Source organism: Mustelus asterias, chromosome 2, assembly GCF_964213995.1.
Source record: "Mustelus asterias chromosome 2, sMusAst1.hap1.1, whole genome shotgun sequence".
Classification (NCBI taxonomy): Eukaryota; Metazoa; Chordata; class Chondrichthyes; order Carcharhiniformes; family Triakidae; genus Mustelus; species Mustelus asterias.
The window spans coordinates 72,009,616-72,032,079 of record NC_135802.1 but is presented as its reverse complement, the minus strand read 5'-3'; the positions used below and the strand labels follow the sequence as shown (position 1 = coordinate 72,032,079).

Below are 22,464 nucleotides of genomic sequence, written 5' to 3'. Positions count from 1 at the left end.
TGCCATAGGGAGTATATTCCTTCTGTCAGAAGGTGGCAGTGTTGGTTGAAGTTAGCACCATGTTTTCAAAAATGGATAAATTATTCCACTCTGCAAATAGGATGATTTTTAACAAATTGCCCAAGATTAGTTCAATAATGTTAGCTACTTATTTTGAGTAACTAGCATAAATTCTATTACTTACTTGTCCAAAACAATGTCATATAATCACACTGAAAACCGTTCTGGGAGCACAGTAAAAACTGAGAAGCAATGGCACAAGTGGTGTTTTGAACATGGAGAAAAGGCTCTCCCTCAAAAGCAGATTCTTCATCATTCTGTGTTAGAGCAGTCAAAAAGGGTTTGGGAGAATCTAGACAATTAACAATTTAGCATTCACCAATAAAAGACAAATAATAAATTACTTCCTGGAGCCTGAGAATAGCAATAAACTCAGGCATAATTGTGTTAAGTTCTAGTACACAAAGTTATCAAGAGTTCTTCTCTGGATTTTCAAGAACGTTCCAAAATGTATCCCAAATTCATCAAATTTTCTCCTCTCTCTCCAGCTCCTGAAACTTATTCATATCTAGGTGAGGGTTGGTTCCATGTAGTATGCAACACCTCTAGTACTTTGCACATGCTAGTTATTATGCCAGTGTCATAGCTAAACCCAATCCTGCCTTCAATGATTTTCACAATACATGCAATTCCAGTAGATTAACAATTAGGAACAGGAACTCTGACTCATCTTCCTCTCCCTAATCGACAAATAATAGTGCTTTACTCATCAGCCCAAGAGAGAACAGGCTGGAACCTTCCGGTTTTTGTGGATAAACTCACTTAACCATCAGGCATCCATGAATTTTCAGTGAGAATGTATGCAGTTTGCATTTAAAGAATTAGCTTGACTGGGGCCTACAAAGGGTTCAAAGTTGAAAACTGCTTTCTGGGGTAATGCAAACCCCAGACACTCTCATGCCATGATTATGTTACAAAGCCAAATAATAAAGTGGCTCCAAAGGTTCTCCTTATTGATTGTGGAAGTGCTCCATTCATGCTGAGGACTACTTTTATAAACAAGAAGAATAAAACATCAGAATTATAGAAAGAACCACGACTAATGCAAACTTAACTCCCTGCTTCATTCTGGTCCTCTTTCAAACACTTTTGTGACACTTAATCGAACATTTATTTTAAAAATCTTTTCTCCTTCATCCTTTTTAGACTTACAGTGAGGTAGGCAATCTCTCAAAAAAGACCACAAAAACTGCTTGACGGGCAATTGGGAATGATAGGTAGGTGGGGAGGAACTCTGTTAATTTACTATCGTACGTTGTAACGTTGAGCCTCCTCTCTTTCCCACTCCTTGGGAGAAATGTCAGGAGCAGCAAACATATAGATGTCTCTACAGACTAATATCAAGTTGGGACAGGACCCAACTTTTAGCCAAAAGGAGCTGTAGAAATGGTCCTGCTCTATTTTCTTTTCTCTTACACCAATCATATTAAAGGATGCTTCATCTTGTGGGAAAGATGAGCCAAAGTTGGAATAGAATAAACAAAGATCATATAGGATAACCAGCACAGTTAGTCCAACGAGTCCAAGTCAGTTTTTCTGCTGCACTTGGGCCTCCCGCCGTTCCTCATCTAATTCAGCATAATCAGCATAACTCTCTCTCCCCTTCTTTTTCAGATGCATATCTCGCCACCCCTTAAATATATCTTTACTGTACATTTTAAGATGTGATGGAAATTCTAAGGTAACAAAATCTTTTCAGAACTGTTTTATGTAATCTTTGTAATCTTTTCTTATAAAATAGAAAGAGAAAATGTTGGAAATCTAGCTTTCCATTGCATCTATTCTGGTACTTTTTGATCTTTTCCCCCCTCCCTTCTTTCTCTGCCCTGTACTTGCTGTAAACCTATAACTTCTCTGAATGGTTTCCATGTCTGACTGAAAGTTCATAGATCTGAAATGTTAACCCTGTTTCTCTTTCCATAAATGCTACCAGATCTGCTGAGTATTTCATTATCATAGAACGGTTATAGTATAAAAGAGTTCCATTTGGATATCAAACCCGTGCCAGTTCTCAGCAAGAAACAGTTTCGCTAGTCCCACCACCCCACCCTTCCCATTCACTCTGAAAATGTTTTCTCTTCAGGTGCACACCGAACTCCCTTTTGAAAACTATGATTAAATCTGCAACCATCATCCTTTCAGGTAGCGTATTCCAGGTTGTAACCACTCATTGAATAAAAAAGCTTTTCCTTATGTTGCCTCTAGTTCTTTTGCTAATCATGTGTGCTCTGGTTTCCAATCCTTCCAGCAATGGAAACAATTTCTCTCAATCTAATCTGCCTAAATCCCTCATGATTTTGAACATCTCTATAAAATGTGCTTTCAACCTTCTTTCTTAACCCCAGATTCTCCAATCTGTCTGCATTACTAATGTCCCTTATCCCTGGAAATATTCTCACTAATCTTTTCTGCAACCTTTCAAAGATTTCACCTTATTTCCAAAGTGGGGTGCCCAGAATTGAACACAATCCAGATGAGGCCAAACCAGTGTTTTATAAAAGTTCATCAGAACTTGAACTCTATGGCAATTCTCCCCCAAAAAATCTACTGAATTGGCGAGAAAACTGGTGTAAATCACGATTGTTTTTTCACTGGGCAGCTGCCCAGTGCTGCCCCTCATCTCCCCCCAACAGACTAATCGCGACCTCCATATAATCATTCCAAGGACAACCCCTAACCGCCCCACCCGGAGCGCCCCGATCTTCAGCCCGCCCCACCCTCCCCCCCCTCCCCCGCAGCAGTGACAACCCTCCAACCCCCCACGTGAGGCAGAGACCGCCCCCAGGAGGTAGACCCCCCCCCACCCCAGCAGACCTCCCCCCACGGGAGGCAGACCCCCCCCCCGCCCAGCAGACCCCCAAACTCCCAGCCCGCCCCGAATACTGGTCTCCCTCCAGCCCCAAATGATCCCAATGGCACAGTGGTAGCGGGACCCCCCACCCTCACAGATTACCTGCCTGACTTCTAATCTGGCCCATCCCACTAAAGACCAAGAATACAATGTCCGGTCAGCTATTTTTAGAAGTCAGGTTCACAGAGCTGGGAGTTCTCCAAACTGCGCACCCAGCTTGCAGACCAAATTCCAGACCAAAGTATTTTGCCTTCATAATTTTTTATTGTAATTTCAATTTCTGAAATCTGCAGTACAAGGTTAAGTTTTGCATCGTGCAGCATATTAGTACTGTGGGCAGATTGATCCATTTTTTTAAACTAATACTAAATGTCTTGCTTTCACATCAGCAATTTTAAAACAAATGACTTATCCATTAAGTGCTTTTAGTGCATGCTGGCAAGGAATTCCAAAGTATAAGTAGTACTGCTGATTCAGTTATGTGGATGGGTTGAAAAAGCTGGGTAGTGTGTGGAAGATCACAGAAGATAATTGGCAGCAAGAAATAAGATACAGAAATATTGTCAAAAGTGAACTGCTGCAGGTTGAAACAGCAATTTAGCAGCCAAGTGCAGAAGGAACCTTTGTCTTCGCCCTTACCAAAAGGTGCACAATTCTAGCTGTCTATGTGAATGAGAGCAGATAGATGAGGAAACTGATGATGGCAGCACGGGTAAAGGCAGCCAGTCAAATGGGAGGAGTGAAAGGGACTGTGGAAGTCGTGGGATACTCTATAGTCGGGGGATAGATATTCTCTGCAGCCATATCTCATCTGTTAGATTAAAGTGACATAAGTTGAATGCCTGGAATACAACTTTTCTTCAGCAATCTTAACAAAGAAGCTTAAATGTACTGAAGTTTGCTGATGATACAAACTAAATAGGAATGCAATGGAAGAACACAAAGAAGCCGCAAAGAGACATAGTTAGGTTTTGTGAATGAACAACAAGGTGGCAGATGCACTACAATATGGGGAATTGCAAAGTTATTCACAGTAATAATAGAAAAGCAGAATATTTTTGAAAAGGTTTGAAAGTTCCAAATGTTGATGTTCAGAGAGACTTTGGTACACTCGTACAAGGAACACAGAAGGTTACCATGCAGGTGCAGTAAGCAATGAGGAAGACGAGTGGCATGGTGGATTTTAGTGCAAGTACAAGAATAAGGAAGTCTTGCGACAATTAATTGTACAGGGCTTTGGTGAGACCACACTTGGAGCATTGTTTGCAGTTTTGGTCTCTATACTTAAGGAAGAAAACACTTGCAATGGAAGCAATAGAGTGAAGATTTACTAGATTTGTTCTGGGATGAGAGGGTAGTCCTATGATGACAGGCTGAGTAAACTGGGCCTATACTTTATGGAATGTAGAAGAATGAAAGGTGGTCTCATTAAAACATGCAAGATTCTGAAGGGGTTTGACAGGGTAAACAGTGAAAGATTGTTTCCCTGAATGGAGAATCTAGAACATGGGAGCAAAGGGTTAGGATAAGGGGTTTCATTAGGGCAGAGATGAGGGGAAACCTCTTCACTCAAAGGCTTGCAAATGTTTGCAATTCTCTAAACTATAGGTTGTGGATGCTGCATCATTGAGTATATTTAAGATTGACAGACTTTTGGTGTCTCAGAGAATCAAAGGTTATGGGGAATGAGGAAAAACCATGGCAGAGGATGTTCAATATAGAGCAGTATGAGGCAATCCACTTTGGATTCGAGAAAGACAAGACAGAATATTTCTTTAATGGTTAAAGAATAGGAACTATAGATAAGCAAAAAGGTTTGGGTGTCCAGGTACACAAATGATTAAAGATAGTGCGCAATGCAAAAGGTAATCACAAAATGTGAATGCAATTATTTTAAGAGGGTTGGAGAAAAGAAAGAAAAAGAATGTCTTTCACAACCTCAGGACATCCCAAAGTGCTTTATAGTCAATTAAGTACATGTAAAAAAGTGTAAATGCTGTGATAATGTAGAAAGTAATGCTTTGGTTGTGCAGAACAAGAGTTAAAATATAAAGACAATTTGCATAAGCTTGGCTTTTACTCCTTTCCATTTAGATGTTGAGGAGTGATTTAATTAAGGTGTTTAACATGGTAAAAGGTTTTGATAGAGCAGACATGGAGGAAGTTCGGGGAATCGAGAACAAGGCGACACAATCTTACAATCTTAAAATTAGGCCCAAGCCAATCAGGAGTGAAATTAGTAAGTGCTCTTCCAAACAAAGAATAGAATGAACATGGAATTCTCTCCCTCAAAGAGCTGTGGGTGGGGGGGTGAACTGAAATTTTTAAATTTAAAATTGATATATTTATTGTATAAGTGTATTAAGAGATGTGAATCAAAAGTAAGTGGAGTTGAGATCAGCTTGAAGGATGAACGGGCTCACGGGGCTGAATAGCCTACCTTCCTTATGTTCTGAATATACATTTGTAATACTACATTGGTCCTAATTTTGCTGTCAATATAAGGGTGGGGCTAATGACTGTTACTGTTATTTAAATGTAAATGGTGCAACCAATTCAGGCCAGGGCTAGATGGGCAGTTAAATGCCAATACCGAAAGGTTGTTGTGCAAGTGCGCTGTTCTACCATAAGCTTTGTCTAAACACTTGCTGCTCTAACCGCAATGCAACCGCTGCTTTAAGAGGTGCAGGTTGACTTTAGAAATGCAGGCTAGTGTAAGAACTAGGGACCTTCCAGAAAAGGTTCTTTTTAAAGAATTATATGGAATTCTCATGGAATTAGATGGCACAGTATTTAATTCTCTCCCTCTCTCTCTGGAAAAAAAAGAACAATTCTCAGGAGTCAGAGACTAAGACAAAGATTGGGTTCTTCACATTGAGCTCACTAGACACCAAAACACTCCTGAACCCATAGCAGAAAGCCTGTTGGTACCTTGTATACCCTAGTAATCTCAAGCCAAAGTGAGGAACAGGGGAGGGAGATGACCAACCTGAAATCTTGGGTACCTGTCCTGTATCCCCTAATCAAAAGGGTTTGAATGGGTGATTAACACTAGGTAAGCTACCAGCCCCTAGAAATGAAGAATATTAATGAGTGTTTGGAAATAGGGGCAGTTCTCATCAGGAAACTGCCATCTTCAGACAGAGGATGGACCAGGAAAGAGCAAGGATGATGGGAGAAGAGTGCCCTAACACTTTGCCTACAGAGAAGAATGCTGCTGTCACAAGCTTCTGATGTCAACAACACTCTGTGCTAACCGTCTGTTCATCCTCTGGGATCAGTGAACTGCTTTCAACTGTGATGGGTTGTATAACTTTCCCATCTATTTAGCTAATGCATCATATCTAAATTGTTACTTCCTAATAAACTACCCTAAAATTACTTACAAATACTCGACTGTCTATCTTAGGCACCTGTGGCTCCTAAACCCCAAAAACTTACATCGGTTTCAACTCATGCTAGCATCTTATAACACAGATACAATAATATGAAAGCAATATAATTGATTCTTTTGTAAAAAATGAATTTCTGAACTATTTTTCAACTAACTCACTAACACTGGCCGAAGATTTCCTGTCCCACCTGCCGCCGGAGTCATAGCGGGCGAGACTGAAAATTTGGCAGACTGTTGAAAGGTCCGTGGAGCTCGAGGGGGGATTTTTGGTCTTTGGGGGTGCGCGGCTGGAAAATCCCACCCACCATGTTCTGGTGTTTTAATGTCTGATCATATCTCAAGCACTGATCCTGCCAGACGTGTGGTTCAGTAGGAGGGCATCTCATTTACCTCAATTATGTTGCCCTGAATAAGGTGGTAGACCTGTAAAAATTATTTAAACTCTTCAAGGTCCACGCTACCTGTCTTACTTGGACCACAACAGTGTGACTAATATACACCCTTGTGGATGCCTTCACCTAATATATCAACCACCGTTAATAAACCAGGATCCATTCAGACTCAGCAACAGAAAGTTTTGACTAACGAATTTCCTACCATGGTCACCATTTGACTTGTTCCTGACTGGGACTCTGCTGTTTTCCTGCAGGGTTTGCTGGTCTTGCGCTGGTGCTACAGTTGGAGATATGGGGATCAAACCGGTCAATCTTTGTATCGTTTAAATTATGTTTGACTGTGTGGAATGACTTAAAGTTTAAAGTTTATTTATTAGTGTCACACGTAGGCTTACATTAGCACTGCAATCAAATTACTGTGAAAATCCCCTAGTCGCCACACTCCGGCGCCTGTTCAGATACACTGAGGGCGAATTTAGCATGGCCAACGCACCTGACCAGCACATCTTTCGGACTGTGGGATGAAACCGGAGCACCCGTAGGAAATCTACGCAGACATGGGGAGAACAGATAGTGACCCAAGCCGGAATCGAACCCAGATCCCTGGCAATAAGAGGCAGTGGACCTACCTATTGTTATTAAGCACCTTGGGACATTTCATTATGTGAAAGGTGATACATAAATACAAATGTTGTTGCGATGAGAAATATGCCACAAATTTTCCTTTCCTGAGTACCTATAAATTGCTTAGTTTCAAGGAACAAAGGAAAGAAATTTGCAGATGTGCAACATTGAGTGCCTGCTCTTTACATGCCCAAGATTTCCTGGGGATCCTCTGAGTGGACACTGTACCCAGAGCAGGCACCATCAAGGGGCAGCTATTGAGAAAGCGAACACTAACTGGATCCCCAGCCTCATCATCCTCTTTGTTAATTGAGTATCCAAACACAGGAGCACACATATAATGTTGACAGTGCCCCTTTAATTTGACCACTCTCAAACTAGAGGTAAATAGCGCCTTTTCTTTAATTGGTTCAAGCTTGGGGCTGGACACCTGCTTGCTGCTGTTTTTAGACATGCTTTTGTTTCAAAATGTACTACTCCACATCTCCCTCAACTGGACTGCAACTGCCACCTGCCTAACCACTATGTTGTCCCACAGCGCTTGCATTTTTCACACTCGGATGCACCTCCAAATTTGGTATAATCAGAAAACTTCATCTTGTGCACTTGTCAAAACTATTGTGTCCTGTCCAGAAACAGGAAGGAAAAGATATATCTACATCAGCCTGGCTACATTATAAAATTAGTGTTTTATTTTAAAAATAGACAAAGGCATGCCTGACGAGCCAAGATTCATACCAGAGAAATTTCTAGCCTTCAGCAATCTGCAGGGACCTTGTTATGTTTAAAGAAGCGTTAATGCCCCTACGGCTGCAGAAAATCAAATTCTAAAGAAATGCACCTACAGCGTTTACATTTCTGAGGTAGAGCTCTCGTCATGAAGGCCATAGGTCTGCAAGGACAAAAGGGACCCAGACTCCTCTATTAAACATCTCAAGCTTTTGGGCCTGGGAAAATACATGCTTTGTCCAAAACCCAGGAGAAGTGGTGGGAGGTATGTCACATGATTGAACACAGGCAGTGTACCTGTTTAGCACCTAACAGCTAGCAGCAGAAAGAGCTCTGTCCAGGTAAATTGCCTGGCCCTAGTCTACACTTTGAACTACTGGATCATTGGAACTCTTGCATTGGTGCCTAAAAGACTAATTCCTCGGTCCCTGCCTTCTTCCATCATGGAAGTCCTCACTTCTGGAAAGACAGATCATCCTGCAACAGTTTCGGCCTGCTAACCTCTGAAGGAATGCACCATTGGACTTTTGACTCTGGACTCACAAATGTCATAAAACTATAACTCTTATTTTATCGAGATCTTTGCCCTGTACCCCTTTCTTTCCTTTATCCCTCTCTTATTGCATGAGTGCAAAAGGGGTGGGTGCTGTGAAATCGCTTCCTGCATTTTCTATGTGTAAAATAAATCAACCCTCTTATTTGTCCTTATCTCCAGCTTGCTGTGGGATTATTAATAGAGGATTGGATCATGCTAAACTGAAGGGTTGAGGAAAATACTTACAAAGGGGGAAATCAAAAATACTGTTCTGTTTATGGATAGGTAGTAAGAGGAGAAATCAAGGCTGATAAATTAAACCCCCTTCCGTCCTTAACAATTTATATGAATAAAAATAAAAGAGATCCTAGCAGAGAGCACCAGCTAAGCCTTTTCCAATTTCATGAAAGGCACTTACATTGTGCTGTATCAAATTTTAATATGTTGCCTCCAGTTTAATTAATGCAATGGCCAGTTCATCTTTGTTTATCCATTGCAACTATTCAGGCCTGGTTGCGAAAGCAAATGGTGTAAATGCAGCAAGCAATAGCACATTTGTAAGCTTATATGCTCACCTGTCTCCACAGACTTTGCTTTGATAGAATTGAAGTGGAAATTGTTTTCCATCTCCTTCTTCTAGAGACACAACTATGGGATCCATTCCTGAGGGATTGAAGTAAACTAACCATTAGCATTTTAGTAAGTCAGAATGCATCTTCCAGTCACTCTGAGTGCACTTTTGGCACTGTCTCCAGATTATATCTTGGCTAGACTCTTCCCTCATCAAACTTATTCTGCTTTTTGGCTCAAAATGAAAGTACAACATATGTCCTGCCTTAGAGAATACTTCATTTGGAATCAGGCAGGGTTGTAATAGAGTCAGAGTTATACACTGCAGGATAGGCCCTTCCACCCATCAAGTCTGCACCAATAAAACTACACTAAATCTACACTAGTCCCACTTTCCAGCACTTAGTCCATAACCTTGAATGTTATGACATTTCAAGTACTCATACATATACCTTTTAAAGGTTGTGAGGTTTCCCGCCTCTGCTACCTTCCCGGGCAGTGCATTCCAGACTTCCACCACCCTCTGGGTGAATTTTCTTTCCTCAAATCTAAACCTCCTGCCCCTCACCTTAAAATAATGCCCCTTGTTACTGACCCTTGAACTATGGGGAACAGCTGCCTCCTATCCACCCTGTCCATGCCCCTCATAATCTTATACACCTCAATCAGGTCCTCCCTCAGCCTCCTCTGCTCTAAAGAAAACAACATGAGCTTATCCAGCCTCTCTTCTTAGCTCAAATGCTCTCTCCCAGGCAACATCCTGGTAAATCTCCTCTGCCCCCTCTCCAGTGCAATAGCATCCTTCCTATGGTAAAGCAACCCGAACTGCACACATAACTCCAGCTGTGGCCTAACCAAAGTTTTGTACAGCGCCGGCATAACCTTCCTGCTCTTATATTCTATGCCACGACTGATAAAGGCAATTGTCCCATATGCCTTCTTAACCATCCTATTAACCTATCCTGCCACATTCAGGAATGTGTGGACAAACCCCCTCAAGATTCCTCCGTTTCTCTCATCTTCCTTGTATCGTGCCATTCATCGAGTACTCCCTTTTTTTTGAAAAGTTTATTTATTAGTCACAAGTAAAGCTTACATTAACACTGCAATGAATTTACTGTGAAATTCCCCTAGTCACCAGACTCCAGCACCTGTTCGGGTCAATGCACCTAACCTGCACGTCTTTCAGGCTGTGGGAGGAAATCATGTCTAGTTTCCTTGTCTAGCTTCTCCTTCCAAAGTACATCACCTCGCACTTTTCAGGGTTAAATTCCATCTGCCACTCATCTGCCCATCTGACCAACCCACCTATAGCTTCCTGCAACCTGAGGCCTTCTTCCTTACTATGAACCATCCTGCTAATCCTTGTGTGATCTGCAAACTTACTTATCATTCCCCCCCCCCAACATTCTCATCTATATCATTTATATATATCACAAACAATAAGGGACCTAGCACTGATCCCTGTAGTAGGTCACTCGACACCAGCCTCCAGTTGCACATACAGCCTTCTATCACCACCCTCTGTTTTCTACCACTAAGGCAGTTTTGGATCCATCTTGCCATGTTACCCTAGATCCCATGTGCTTTTACCTTCTTTTTCAGTCTCCCACGTGGGACCTTGCCAAAGGCTTTTCTGAAGCCCAAATAAACTACACCAATTGCATTACCCTTATCTACACACCCGATCACCTCCTCAAAGAATTCATTCAAATTTGTTAGGTATGACCTCCCTCTGACCAAGCCATGCTGACTATCCCTGAGCAAACCTTGCCTCTCCAAGTGGGGATTAATTCTCTCTTTCAGAATTTTCTCCAATAGCTTTCCTACCACTGATGTGAGACTCACTGGTTTATAATTCCCCGGTTTATGTCTACCACCCTTCTTGAAAAGTGGAATCACATTAGCTGTCTTCCAATTCTCTGACACCTCCCGGTGGCCAGAGATGAATTAAAAATTTGGGTGAGGGCAGATGAGAGACACTTTTCTCATCTTCAAGAAACATTAAAAGATAATTTTTTCAAATACAGGTGCTTTGCATGTCATAAACAAGGGCACAGAAAATCTACATTTAAATGTTTTCTCGAAGGCCAAAGCAAAGACCGGAGATTCTTGATCCCAACGGAACAACAGAGAAAGTTCGAAATGACAAGCTGTCTGATGTGCTATCAGTCAGAAGCTAAATGTTCCAGAAATTATTTTCAGTATGCACTTCACAACATCACCCTGCATGCAATCTTCCCCTGAGTGTATGCTAGTAGATTTACTGTCCTTTGTGCCATCAGAAATATCACAACTGTCCACAAATCTGATTCTTGCCTTGTGGGTGACAACATTTATTAAACAATGTCTGCTGTGAACATAATTTATTCCCATTTTTCCTGGTTGCTATATTTGCGGCAATTAAAAAAAAAACCTGCAAGTTCCACCATGCACAGCTGTAATTCTGTCTGAGAATAATCGTCCTCTAATTTCAAATCTAAAATGGATATAAAAATCTATATTAGTTTTCATTCAATTATAAGGTTTTATTTTTCTCATCATCCTTCCTTTAGTCTGGAAGATATGCCACTGGTATTGCATAGCATGATCTGGGGAGTAGATGTCCAGTTCCACAGAAAAACAAAGGTTCCGCTGCTGATTGACATTCACTAATTGCCAGTTGCTAACTCTGGGAATTCTCTTTGCCCATTGCAGCTTTCAGTAGAAGCTCATTTTCAATTGTACAATATGTGCAGTGGCTGTGGAATAGTATTGTGTTTCGTTATGTTAGAATAAGCAATTGGAAAAAAAGTACATGACCCTAGAATATGTCATTTTCAACATAACAGTAATCTTCAATTTATAAGAATGTGCAGTTTTGTGCCATACGAGGACCAACAATTCCACGGTCTAATTATATTTTCAAGGATAAAATGTAAACTACTGCAGATGCTGGAAAGTTGAATCAATAACAGGAGATGCTGGAAACACTCAGCAGGTCAGGCAGAATCTGTAGAGAAAGCCAAAGTCGATATTTCGGATGCATGCTCTTTCTCAGAAAGGGAAAGGGGAAAAGAGGAGAAAAGAACAACAAAATGACATCGAAAGTGCTAAGGTGGAGAATAAGAGACAGTTAAATGGCAGAAGTGATATTCACATAGAGACAAAAGGAAGTGCAATAAAAGTGTAAATCAAACAAATAAAACACATATACAAGAAACAAAGGGGCCTGGATTTTTTCAGAGTGAGGAGCCCTTTAAAAATAGCAGGCGGGACCTGATTTTGAGATTCCATCCCCACCACCATTTCTGGCTATTTTTTCCTGGCACATCATAAGGGCATGGATGATATGAAGGGGAGCATGGACAGGGCATGGAGTGGGAATGAGGGGGCATGCAGGGTGGGTTGAGGGTGAGGGGTGAAGGTTTGAGGGTCCGACATTCATCATTACAACTGGGTTTGCAAGCATCATTCCCACCCATGCTAGCTCCATTGAGAGGGTAGACAGTTTAAACCTTCCCCCCCCACCAAATAATTGGACCCTTTCATAGAATCATAGAATCATAGAAACCCTACAGTACAGAAAGAGGCCATTCGGCCCAACGAGTCTGCACCGACCACAATCCCACCCAGGCCCTACCCCCATATCCCTACATATTTTACCCGCTAATCCCTCTAATCTACGCATCCCAGGACACCAAGGGGCAATTTTAGCATGGCCAATCAACCTAACCCGCACATCTTTGGACTGTGGGAGGAAACTGGAGCACCCGGAGGAAACCCACGCAGACACGAGGAGAATGTGCAAACTCCACACTGACAGTGACCCAAGCCGGGAATCGAACCCAGGTCCCTGGAGCTGTGAAGCAGCAGTGCTAACCACTGTGCTACCGTGCCGCCCTATGCCGCTTTCCATATAAATGCGTGGTTCACGACACCTCAGAGAAGTGTTGAATCATGGGGAAGCCCAATCTAAATTGGGAAACCAAAAAATGTCATATGCTCCTGGAGTTCTTTCATTGCTCTGAAATACATGTTCAATTGTTAAATGCTGAATTGTAAGTTTGATGTATTTTTGCTGCAGTGATTATAGATCTCTGTCCTGTAAAGGTAAATTGACTATTACATTGACCAGCATTATTTAAGTTTCAAGATGTATTAAAATACTTTTCGCAGTGGATGTAGTGCTATTATGCATTCAAAACTGAAGAAAACACAGCTTGGGAACTCTACTGTCATGATCTGAACTGATTTGAATGTTCACAGTGCTTTTAAATTTGAAAAAAAGTGAGCTGAAGCTTTCACTTGGAGAAAACAGACTAGACTGTAATGATTGACAGACTATCTTAGAAAAGAAACATAGCCATTTGTTTGGCATTGTTTTGATTTAGAAGAGATGGTTTTGAAAGTTTGGGTCATAATGAATGCTTGGCTGTATTTCGGTAGTGCGTAGTTTAGACTGGCAGTTTTTAGGGATTATTAAAGGATTATGTCTTTGATATAGTTACTGAATAGATGTTTGTTTTTACAAATAAATGGGCCACTTGAGGGGACTATAGCCTTCTGTAAATGTTTTCTTTGAATGAGTGTTTTATTTAGTATGAAGTGTGGTTGAGCAAGAGATCGACTAGAATTTTAGAAAATATCTATTTCAAAGCCATGGCTCCTGAGGGCTGCCTGTTGTAGATACTGGGTAAGTTGTTATGAAGGATACACAGGAGGGGTATGGCGGTATGAGGGGGCATGGATGATATGAAGGGGAGCATGGACAGGGCATGGAGTGAGAATGAGGGGGCATGCAGGGTGGGTTGAGGGTGAGGGGTGAAGGTTTGAGGGTCTGACATTCATCATTACAACTGGGTTGATGTCTCAGTAAATGAAGGTGAGCATTCAAGCCTGCCAGCCATGCCATCCACAAGCCTGCACCAGAAGGTGGCAAGCCCAACTCCATCCCATCTCCATCTCTCTGGAATGGAAATATGGTGGATAGGGGCCTTTTTAAAGGAATCGGGTTTGCCAAGTTGGGAAGTTTCCCAACTCAACTTTCTTGTCTCCTCTACAAAAATCTGGCCCAGAGTGTTGAATGCCTAAAGGAGAAACTACATTGGGAATAGATATGTCGAAAGTGAAGTTTTTTAATGGGCAGATTGAAAGAGGCTTCTGTCGCCCCAGAGTCTCTTCAATTGAGTACATTACCCTGCCAACAGTGTACTGTTAGGGAGTGGTCCTTACCTCAAGCACCAACCTGTTCTTTTCCCACCTTTCAAAATGGAAGCGTGGGACAGGATAGCTGGGCACTTAAATGGGAAATCCAGGGTGCACTGGAATGGCAACTATTGGAATCTACCTAGCTCTCAAGAAAGAAACACATGCTGAGTCTCTGGCCTTTCAGCTCAAATTACCAAGCAAGTGTTGGAAGTAACACTAGTGGTCAGGAGCTAGCTCCAAAAATGCAATCAGTCACACAAGTTGCCATTTAACAAGGGTCAACTCAGTCCCATGCGTCCACTGCAGAGCACAAACAAAAATATGGAAGGATGAGACCACAGAAATATTTTAAAATAAGGATGGGAATTTAAAATTGAGACATTGCCTAGCCAGAAACCAATGTAAGTCAGCAAGCATGGAGTGATGGGTAAATGGGACTTGGTGTGGGTAAGGACACAGGCAGAAAAGCTTTGGCTGACCTCTAGCTTGCAAAGGATACAATGTGGGAGGCTGGCCAGGAGTGTATTAGAATAGTCAAGGCTAGTGGAAAAAGTGGCATAACTGAACAGCAAGTAAGTTGAGGCAGGTGAAGACAGGCAATGTTATAGGGGTGGAAATAGGCGATCTGACTGATAGCATGAACGTGAGGCTGGGAGCTCATCTCAAGGTAATTAGGTCAGTCACTAAGTTGTAAATAGTTTTGTTCAGCCTCAGACAGTGGTCAGGGAGAGGGATGGATTTGATGAGCAGAAATTTCCTCCAAATAGTTTTTGGGAAGACTGAAGCAATTTTCTTGAGTCCCCATCAAAAACCCCCAATATCTATTTGGAGTAAATTTCTGCTCATCCAGTACTGGATGTCAGACAAGCAGTCTGATATTTTAGGGATAGTGAAAGAGTTGAGAGAGAAAGTGGGTGTCTTCAGCATACATGTGAAAACTGGCATTGTGTCTTCGGATGATTTTCCAAGGACAGAATGTAAACAGGAAATAGGAAGGGGCCAAGGATAGTTCCTTGAAAAACACTGGATTTAACAGTGAGAGAGCAGAAAGTGACTTCACTGCAGTTAATTCTATCGCTACAATTAGATGTTTAGGAATGAAACCAACCAAGTGCATTCCCACCTGGCTCGATGACAGTGGAGAGGCGCCAGAGGAGGATGGTGATCAACGGATTCAAAGTTGAAAACTGGATGAGAAGGACTTTATCACAATGACATAGAATATCAAATGTGACTTTGGTAAGAGCTTTGGCACCATGGCAGTGCAGACATGCAATGAGAGGGATTCAAACAGGGAGTTCCAGGAAAGATGGACATGTATTTGGGAAGCAACAACATATTCAAAGACTGTGGAGAAGAAACAAAAGTTGGAGATGGTGTAGTAGTTGCCAGGACAGTGCGATCAAGATGAGAGGGCTGATAGCCAATGCTTGTCCTAATTTTTTCGTTGCACACGGTCTATTCAGTTAATTGCACAGGTCTTTAATTTTTTCTGCGTGGCCATGCAGGTGGGGTAATGTAAAGGGATCAACCTTTGTTCAGCCTGAGAGGAAATGCCTAGCTTGTTGTGTGACTTACCAGCTTAAAAAGAACATTGGTGGTGAAGGCAGATTTGAAAGAGAGAGTGACCGTGTTAGAAGTGGGAGAATTGTTAACAAAGTTGGATGGTCAGCAGTTAGTGGGAATAGGGTTGAGGGAGCAAGAGATGGGTTTAATGGACAAGATGATCTCAAAAAGGGCATGAATGAGATAGTTGGAGAAAAATACAAATTCAGAGTGAAGGAAGGAGGAGCTTTCGTGAAGTTTGGTCCAATGGACAAGGCGAAGGGAGGAGAGCGGCAGATGCAGCTGATTGGACTGTCCCAGTCTTAGCGACAAAGAAGTCCATAAGCTCCTCACTCTTAAACAGAAAATGCAGGAAAATCTCAGCAGAGCTGACGAAGGGTCATCTAAACTCGAAACGTTGGCTCTATTCTCTCCCCACAGGAGCTATCAGACCTGCTGAGATTTTCCAGCATTTTCTGTTTTTGTTTCAGATCCCAGCATCCACAGTAATTTACTTTTAGCTCCTCACACTTGTTGTTGGAGACAAGTGCAGAGGAGTTGTAAGAAGCTGGAGGTTTCCTTTTTGCATTCCTGGATGATCCTGGAGTAGTGAGCAGTAGACAACAGCAGGAGCTAATAATACTTTATGTGGTTCAGCCCGACCTGACAGTGAATGGCTAAATCAGTTGACTGTCATATCTGTTCAGGTCTGCATCCCTTATTCTGAAGGGAGTGGAGATGTAGAGGAACAGCCAAGGTGAGAGAGCCAGGGTTTAGTGGGGACAAAAGCATCAAAGCTGAAGGGGAGGGTGTGGTTGAGCATATCAGTAGCTGCTGTGAATGGAGCATCCAATAAAGTCGAATCTGATACAACATTGTGTTTTGTTATTGATAGAGGTTAGAATCATACAAAAAAGTACTTATTTAGTGCTGATGCTTTCACTCAAATGTTGATAACTGGCATGTCCATGTAGGGTCAAAGGGGGCTGATCTGTTGCCATGTTATAGGATTGGTTGCAGATTGAAGGAGTGTTACTTAATTTCAAAATAGGGAAGAAGCAGATAAGACAGTGAGGCCAAAGGTCTATGTTGCCAGTGGTTAGATGTGCTGTGACCCTCCTGCAGTGAGTGTCTTTTGCTTTGCTCTGTGTTACTTCTCCTCCTGCATGGTAGCAGTACACCAGGCTTGCTCTACCTGCTCCCAGGATGCCTATGGTAAGGAATGGGGTGTGTGGAAAATCTCCTAGTGTTGTATCCTGTCAGAAGCAGTCGGAAACAAGCCCAAATGCCTTAAGGCAGAATGGCAATAAAATGCTTTGAAAAGCATTTCTCTGCTGTATCAAAATCTCCAGACTCTCTGTGTCAGGAACTCCCGGGTTTTGCTTTGATCAGTTGATCATGGCAGCTACTGCAATCTCATCAAGCTCAAGAGTATATTGGGAATGTAAAATCAAGGAATGGAACTGGAGCACAACAGAACCTCTCTTTTACGTATGCAAATAGGAAATCAGGTAAGTCAGGTGGGTGAATTACGAGTGAGGGAAGTTGAGACAAGAACTTAATGTCAAATTGAATAATCAATTTTGCCACGTAAAATAAATCCTGCATCTGTTATATGCCACTATGCACTGAACATGCTGAGGACAGTCAACCCCAAAATGATCTTTGGATGGTTCAGGCAAGAACTGAGTGTGTTCTAAAAACAAATTGTGTGAAACTACATGTTACTGTGCCACGGAGGCTTGAATTGTGTGTACATTGTGCATGCAAGATCAAAAGCCCTGGAAGTGGCATGACTGCAACTAGCATAGCACACAATTTCACACTGGCTGACCAATTAAGGGCCAGCCAGATAAAATGTGGTGAAAAATAGGCTAGTGCTGCCGATGTGGCCAGGAGCTCGTCAAGCACTGGATCCAATGGGGATTCAGTGGGGTATTAACTAGAGGAGAAGCAGCTCCCTGAAGGATGGGGAGGCAGTGGAGTCGCGGTATTGTCACTGGATTAGTAATCCAGGGACACAGGCTAAGGCACTGGGGACATGAGTTCGAATCCCACCATGGCAGATGGTGCAATCTGAATTCAATAAAAATCTGGAATTAAAAGTCTAATGATGACCATGAAACCATTGCAGGTTGTTGTAAAAAACCCATCTGGCTCACTAATGTCCTGAAATCTGTCGTCCTTACCTATACTGGCCTACATATGATTTTCAGATCTGCAACAATGTGGCTAACTCTTAAATGTCCTCAGGGGTGGGCAATAAATGCTGGCCTAGCCAGCGACACCCACATCCCATTAATGAATTTAAAAAAGGATGACAGGAGTTGGTGAGGAGCACCAGGGAGCTGTCCAGGAGAGACTCTAACATTTGGCAGCAGAAATGGCCTCAGTGCCAGTTGGGCATGCCAGGCAGGAGGACAATGCCAGTGGTCATTCCCCCGGTAGAACAGTAGCAGAATGGTTAGCACTGCTGCCTCACAGCGCCAGGGACCAGGTTCAATTCCAGCCATGGGCGATTGTGTGGAATTTGCATGTTCTCCCCGTGTCTGCGTGGGTCTTCTTCAGGATTCTCACTCCCGTGGCGCTTGTGCAGTGTGGGGAAAATTCCCAGCTTGGCACACTTGCCTCAGGAGATACAGCCTTGAATGGCTGGCTTTTTGTTCCAGGGAGGCTGGCTGGAGTCGGACCCACCATCCATGGAAACAATTCGAAGGCAGCCTCAAAGACAGTCAAGTGCAAAGTGTTTAAAAGGGTTCTGAGATTTTGTCCCAGTTTTAATAAAAGGAAATAAAGCCTTTCGCCCTCACTCCTCATACCCGCCTCACTCAAAATCCCACTCCCCTGCCCCATCCATGCCAACTCATGCTCCTATGTGCACCCCCAATTACCCCTCAAAGCCTTTATGCTAACCTATGTCCCTCTATTCACCCCAATGGTCCCTCATGTTCGCCATCCTAAACTGTGCTCCTCTACCCGGCCACATGAACTTTCATACTCTCAATGCTAACCCATGATCTCCCACTCATCTGTGTGGTCCCTTATAGCCGCATGCCAACTCATGGAGCTGTGAACTTACAGCCCACTCCCAATATGATAATGCCAGGTTTGGAAGCAGTCAAGCAGTAATAATACAATAATGATAACCCCCCCAGGCTTATACCACCAAACAGCTGTTGAAATTACAAGCATTATTGCTTTCAACTCAGAGACACAGCTGTTTCTTTTCCAAGAATTTAAAGAACAGGAGATTTAATTAACTTGACAGCTTGGCAGTAACTTGGCTGTTCCACAAACCTCATCCACCTTTTACACACACTTACGTTTACTCTTAAAAGTCCTAAGTCACACACTAGGGGGAACAGACTTCGCTCCAACAAAACAGGATCAATTTAAACTCAGCATTGTGCTCAAATGGCCTTACTAGGTTCAGGTTTCTCCTGTGTGTGAATTACAACCTTCCCCCTTTCCCCCCACTGAAACTAGAATCTGTCAGGAATGGGGGTGGGATCTCTGGATCCGGGTATTTTGGATAAAGCGTGGAGTTTCTACAACTCTGAAAAATCCAGGCCAGGATTGAGCAACTTCACTTACATGGAGAGATTGAACAAGTTGATGTTGTTATCTTTAGAGCAGAAAATGTTAAGGAAGATTATAAGGAGACTTAATAAAGGTGTTCAAAATTTAATTGGTTTTAAATAAACCAAGTAGGGATAAACTGTACTTCTTAAAGTCTAATGCTCATAGAATTAGAATAATTGACAAAACAACTGCAGGAGAAATGAGGAGAAATATTTTCACATGCTGGGTTTTATGGTCAGTAACACTGTTTGAAAGGGTGGTGAAATAGGATTCTAAAGGAACTTTCAAATGGCAATTGGACATATACTTGAGAAGGATTAACTTTCAGGTTCTAGGAAAAAGCTAGGTGCGAGGCTATATTGAGCAGCTGTTTCAAATTTTTATTCATTTGTGGGACATGGGCATTGCTGCCTGGCCAGCATTTATTGCCCATCCCTAGTTGCCCTTGAGAAGGTGGCGGTGAGCTGCCTTCTTGAATCGCTGCAGTCAATGTTCTGTGGGTTGACCCACAATACCATTAGGGAGGTAATTCCAGGATTTTGACCCAGCGACTGCTAAGGAACAGCGATATATTTCCAAGTCAGGATGGTGAGTGGCTTGGGGGGGAACTTGCAGGTATCGGTCTTTCCATTTATCTGCTGCCCTTGTCCTTCTAGATGGAAGTGGGTTTGGAAGGTGCTGCCTAAGGATTTTTGGTGAATTGCTATGTGACATAGGCATAATAATGCTGAAAACCCTCCCGAATTGAAAGATATATGATTCTATTCTTTGAATGCTGCTTCATCTATACATTCTGATAAGTACACACTATAGTCTTCCTGCTATCTTTCATTGACTACATTCCCAGGGAGTTTCCATAAGACCATAAGACCATAAGACATAGGAGCGGAAGTAAGGCCATTCGGCCCATCGAGTCCACTCCACCATTCAATCATGGTTGATTTCAACTCCATTTACCCGCTCTCTCCCCATAGCCCTTAATTCCTCGAGAAATCAAGAATTTATCAATTTCTGTCTTGAAGACGCTCAACGTCTCGGCCTCCACAGCCCTCTGTGGCAATGAATTCCACAGACCCACCACTCTCTGGCTGAAGAAATTTCTCCTCATCTCTGTTCTAAAGTGACTCCCTTTTATTCTAAGGCTGTGCCCCCGCGTCCTAGTCTCCCCTGTTAATGGAAACAACTTCCCTACGTCCATCCTATCTAAGCCGTTCATTATCTTGTAAGTTTCTATCAGATCTCCCCTCAACCTCCTAAACTCCAATGAATATAATCCCACGATCCTCAGACGTTCATCGTATGTCAGGCCTACCATTCCTGGGATCATCCGTGTGAATCTCCGCTGGACCCGCTCCAGTGCCAGTATGTCCTTCCTGAGGTGTGGGGCCCAAAATTGCTCACAGTACTCCAAATGGGGCCTAACCAGTGCTTTATAAAGCCTCAGAAGTACATCCCTGCTTTTGTATTCCAAGCCTCTTGAGATAAATGACAACATTACATTTGCTTTCTTAATTACGGACTCAACCTGCAAGTTTACCTTTAGAGAATCCTGGACTAGGACTCCCAAGTCCCTTTGCACTTTAGCATTATGAATTTTGTCACCGTTTAGAAAATAGTCCATGCCTCTATTCTTTTTTCCAAAGTGTACGACCTCGCACTTGCCCACGTTGAATTTCATCAGCCACTTCTTGGACCACTCTCCTAAACTGTCTAAATCTTTCTGCAGCCTCCCCACCTCCTCAATACTACCTGCCCCTCCACCTATCTTTGTATCATCGGCAAACTTGGCTAGAATGCTCCCAGTCCCGTCATCTAGATCGTTAATATATAAAGAGAACAGCTGTGGCCCCAACACTGAACCCTGCGGGACACCACTTGTCACCGGTTGCCATTCTGAGAAAGAACCTTTTATCCCAACTCTCTGCCTTCTGTCTGACAGCCAATCGTCAATCCATGTTAGTACCTTGCCTCGAATACCATGGGCCCTTATTTTACTCAGCAGTCTCCCGTGAGGCACCTTGTCAAAGGCCTTTTGGAAGTCAAGATAGATAACATCCATTGGCTCTCCTTGGTCTAACCTATTTGTTATCTCTTCAAAGAACTCTAACAGGTTTGTCAGGCACGACCTCCCCTTACTAAATCCATGCTGACTTGTCTTAATCCGACCCTGCACTTCCAAGAATTTAGAAATCTCATCCTTAACGATGGATTCTAGAATTTTGCCAACAACTGAGGTTAGGCTAATTGGCCTATAATTTTCCATCTTTTTTCTTGTTCCCTTCTTGAACAGTGGGGTTACAACAGCGATTTTCCAATCCTCTGGGACTTTCCCAAAGATAGTATCATTTAAATGGCTTACTAATGTTACGATCCATGTAGAGACTGATAACTTTTAAAAATAAATTCAAACTTCCAGTGAATGACTAAAAGAATCGTATGACAAAATTTCACATTTTAAAGCTTTTTACTGTAAGAACAAACTAAAAGCAATATTGAATAAACAGTATTTCAAAAGCGAATGCTACTCCAAACTACAGAAAAGACCCCCCATAACATGTTACAACAACGGAACCCCCATACATTACTCTGTCCCTTAAGTGGAGGACACATAATTCACTAAGAACCAGTTATTCTCAGCTCCTTTTTTTTTCAATCATATAAACTCTACTCCCCAACCTTACTTTTACAGGGAGGGATGAATTGGAGATTCCTCCCTTTAGCCAAAGCTAGCCAAATCTTCCAGCTTTGTTTAAACTCCCATGCACTTGGTATCTTCAATCTGACTGAACATTCCAACCCACATCCTACCTGGTGAACATTAAAGATTTGCTACCTCTATTTCTCTGCTCTCTTTCTCTTTCACACACACTCAGATTCTTGCATACTGACCCTGTCTGTAAGGTTCAGTGATATTTTAGGAAAACTTGCAATGGAACCCTACAATGGCTTTCTATGGACCCTTCCCCTCTTAAAGACCAACTCCATGGCA

General features: G+C 42.5%; 1 protein-coding gene across 3 annotated transcripts in view; it reads right to left on the bottom strand.

Annotated features, from left to right (window-relative positions):
* Positions 1-22,464, bottom strand: part of mocos (molybdenum cofactor sulfurase) — a 261,052-nt gene that overhangs the window by 44,869 nt on the left and 193,719 nt on the right. For all 3 annotated transcript variants that reach the window (XR_013500329.1, XM_078237017.1, XM_078237026.1), the window contains exon 10: positions 9,164-9,251. Coding sequence is in view for 2 of the 3 variants with exons in the window: in XM_078237017.1 (XP_078093143.1) it covers positions 9,164-9,251 (88 nt within the window). In the remaining variant the exon portion in view is untranslated. The remainder of the gene's footprint in view (positions 1-9,163; positions 9,252-22,464) is intronic.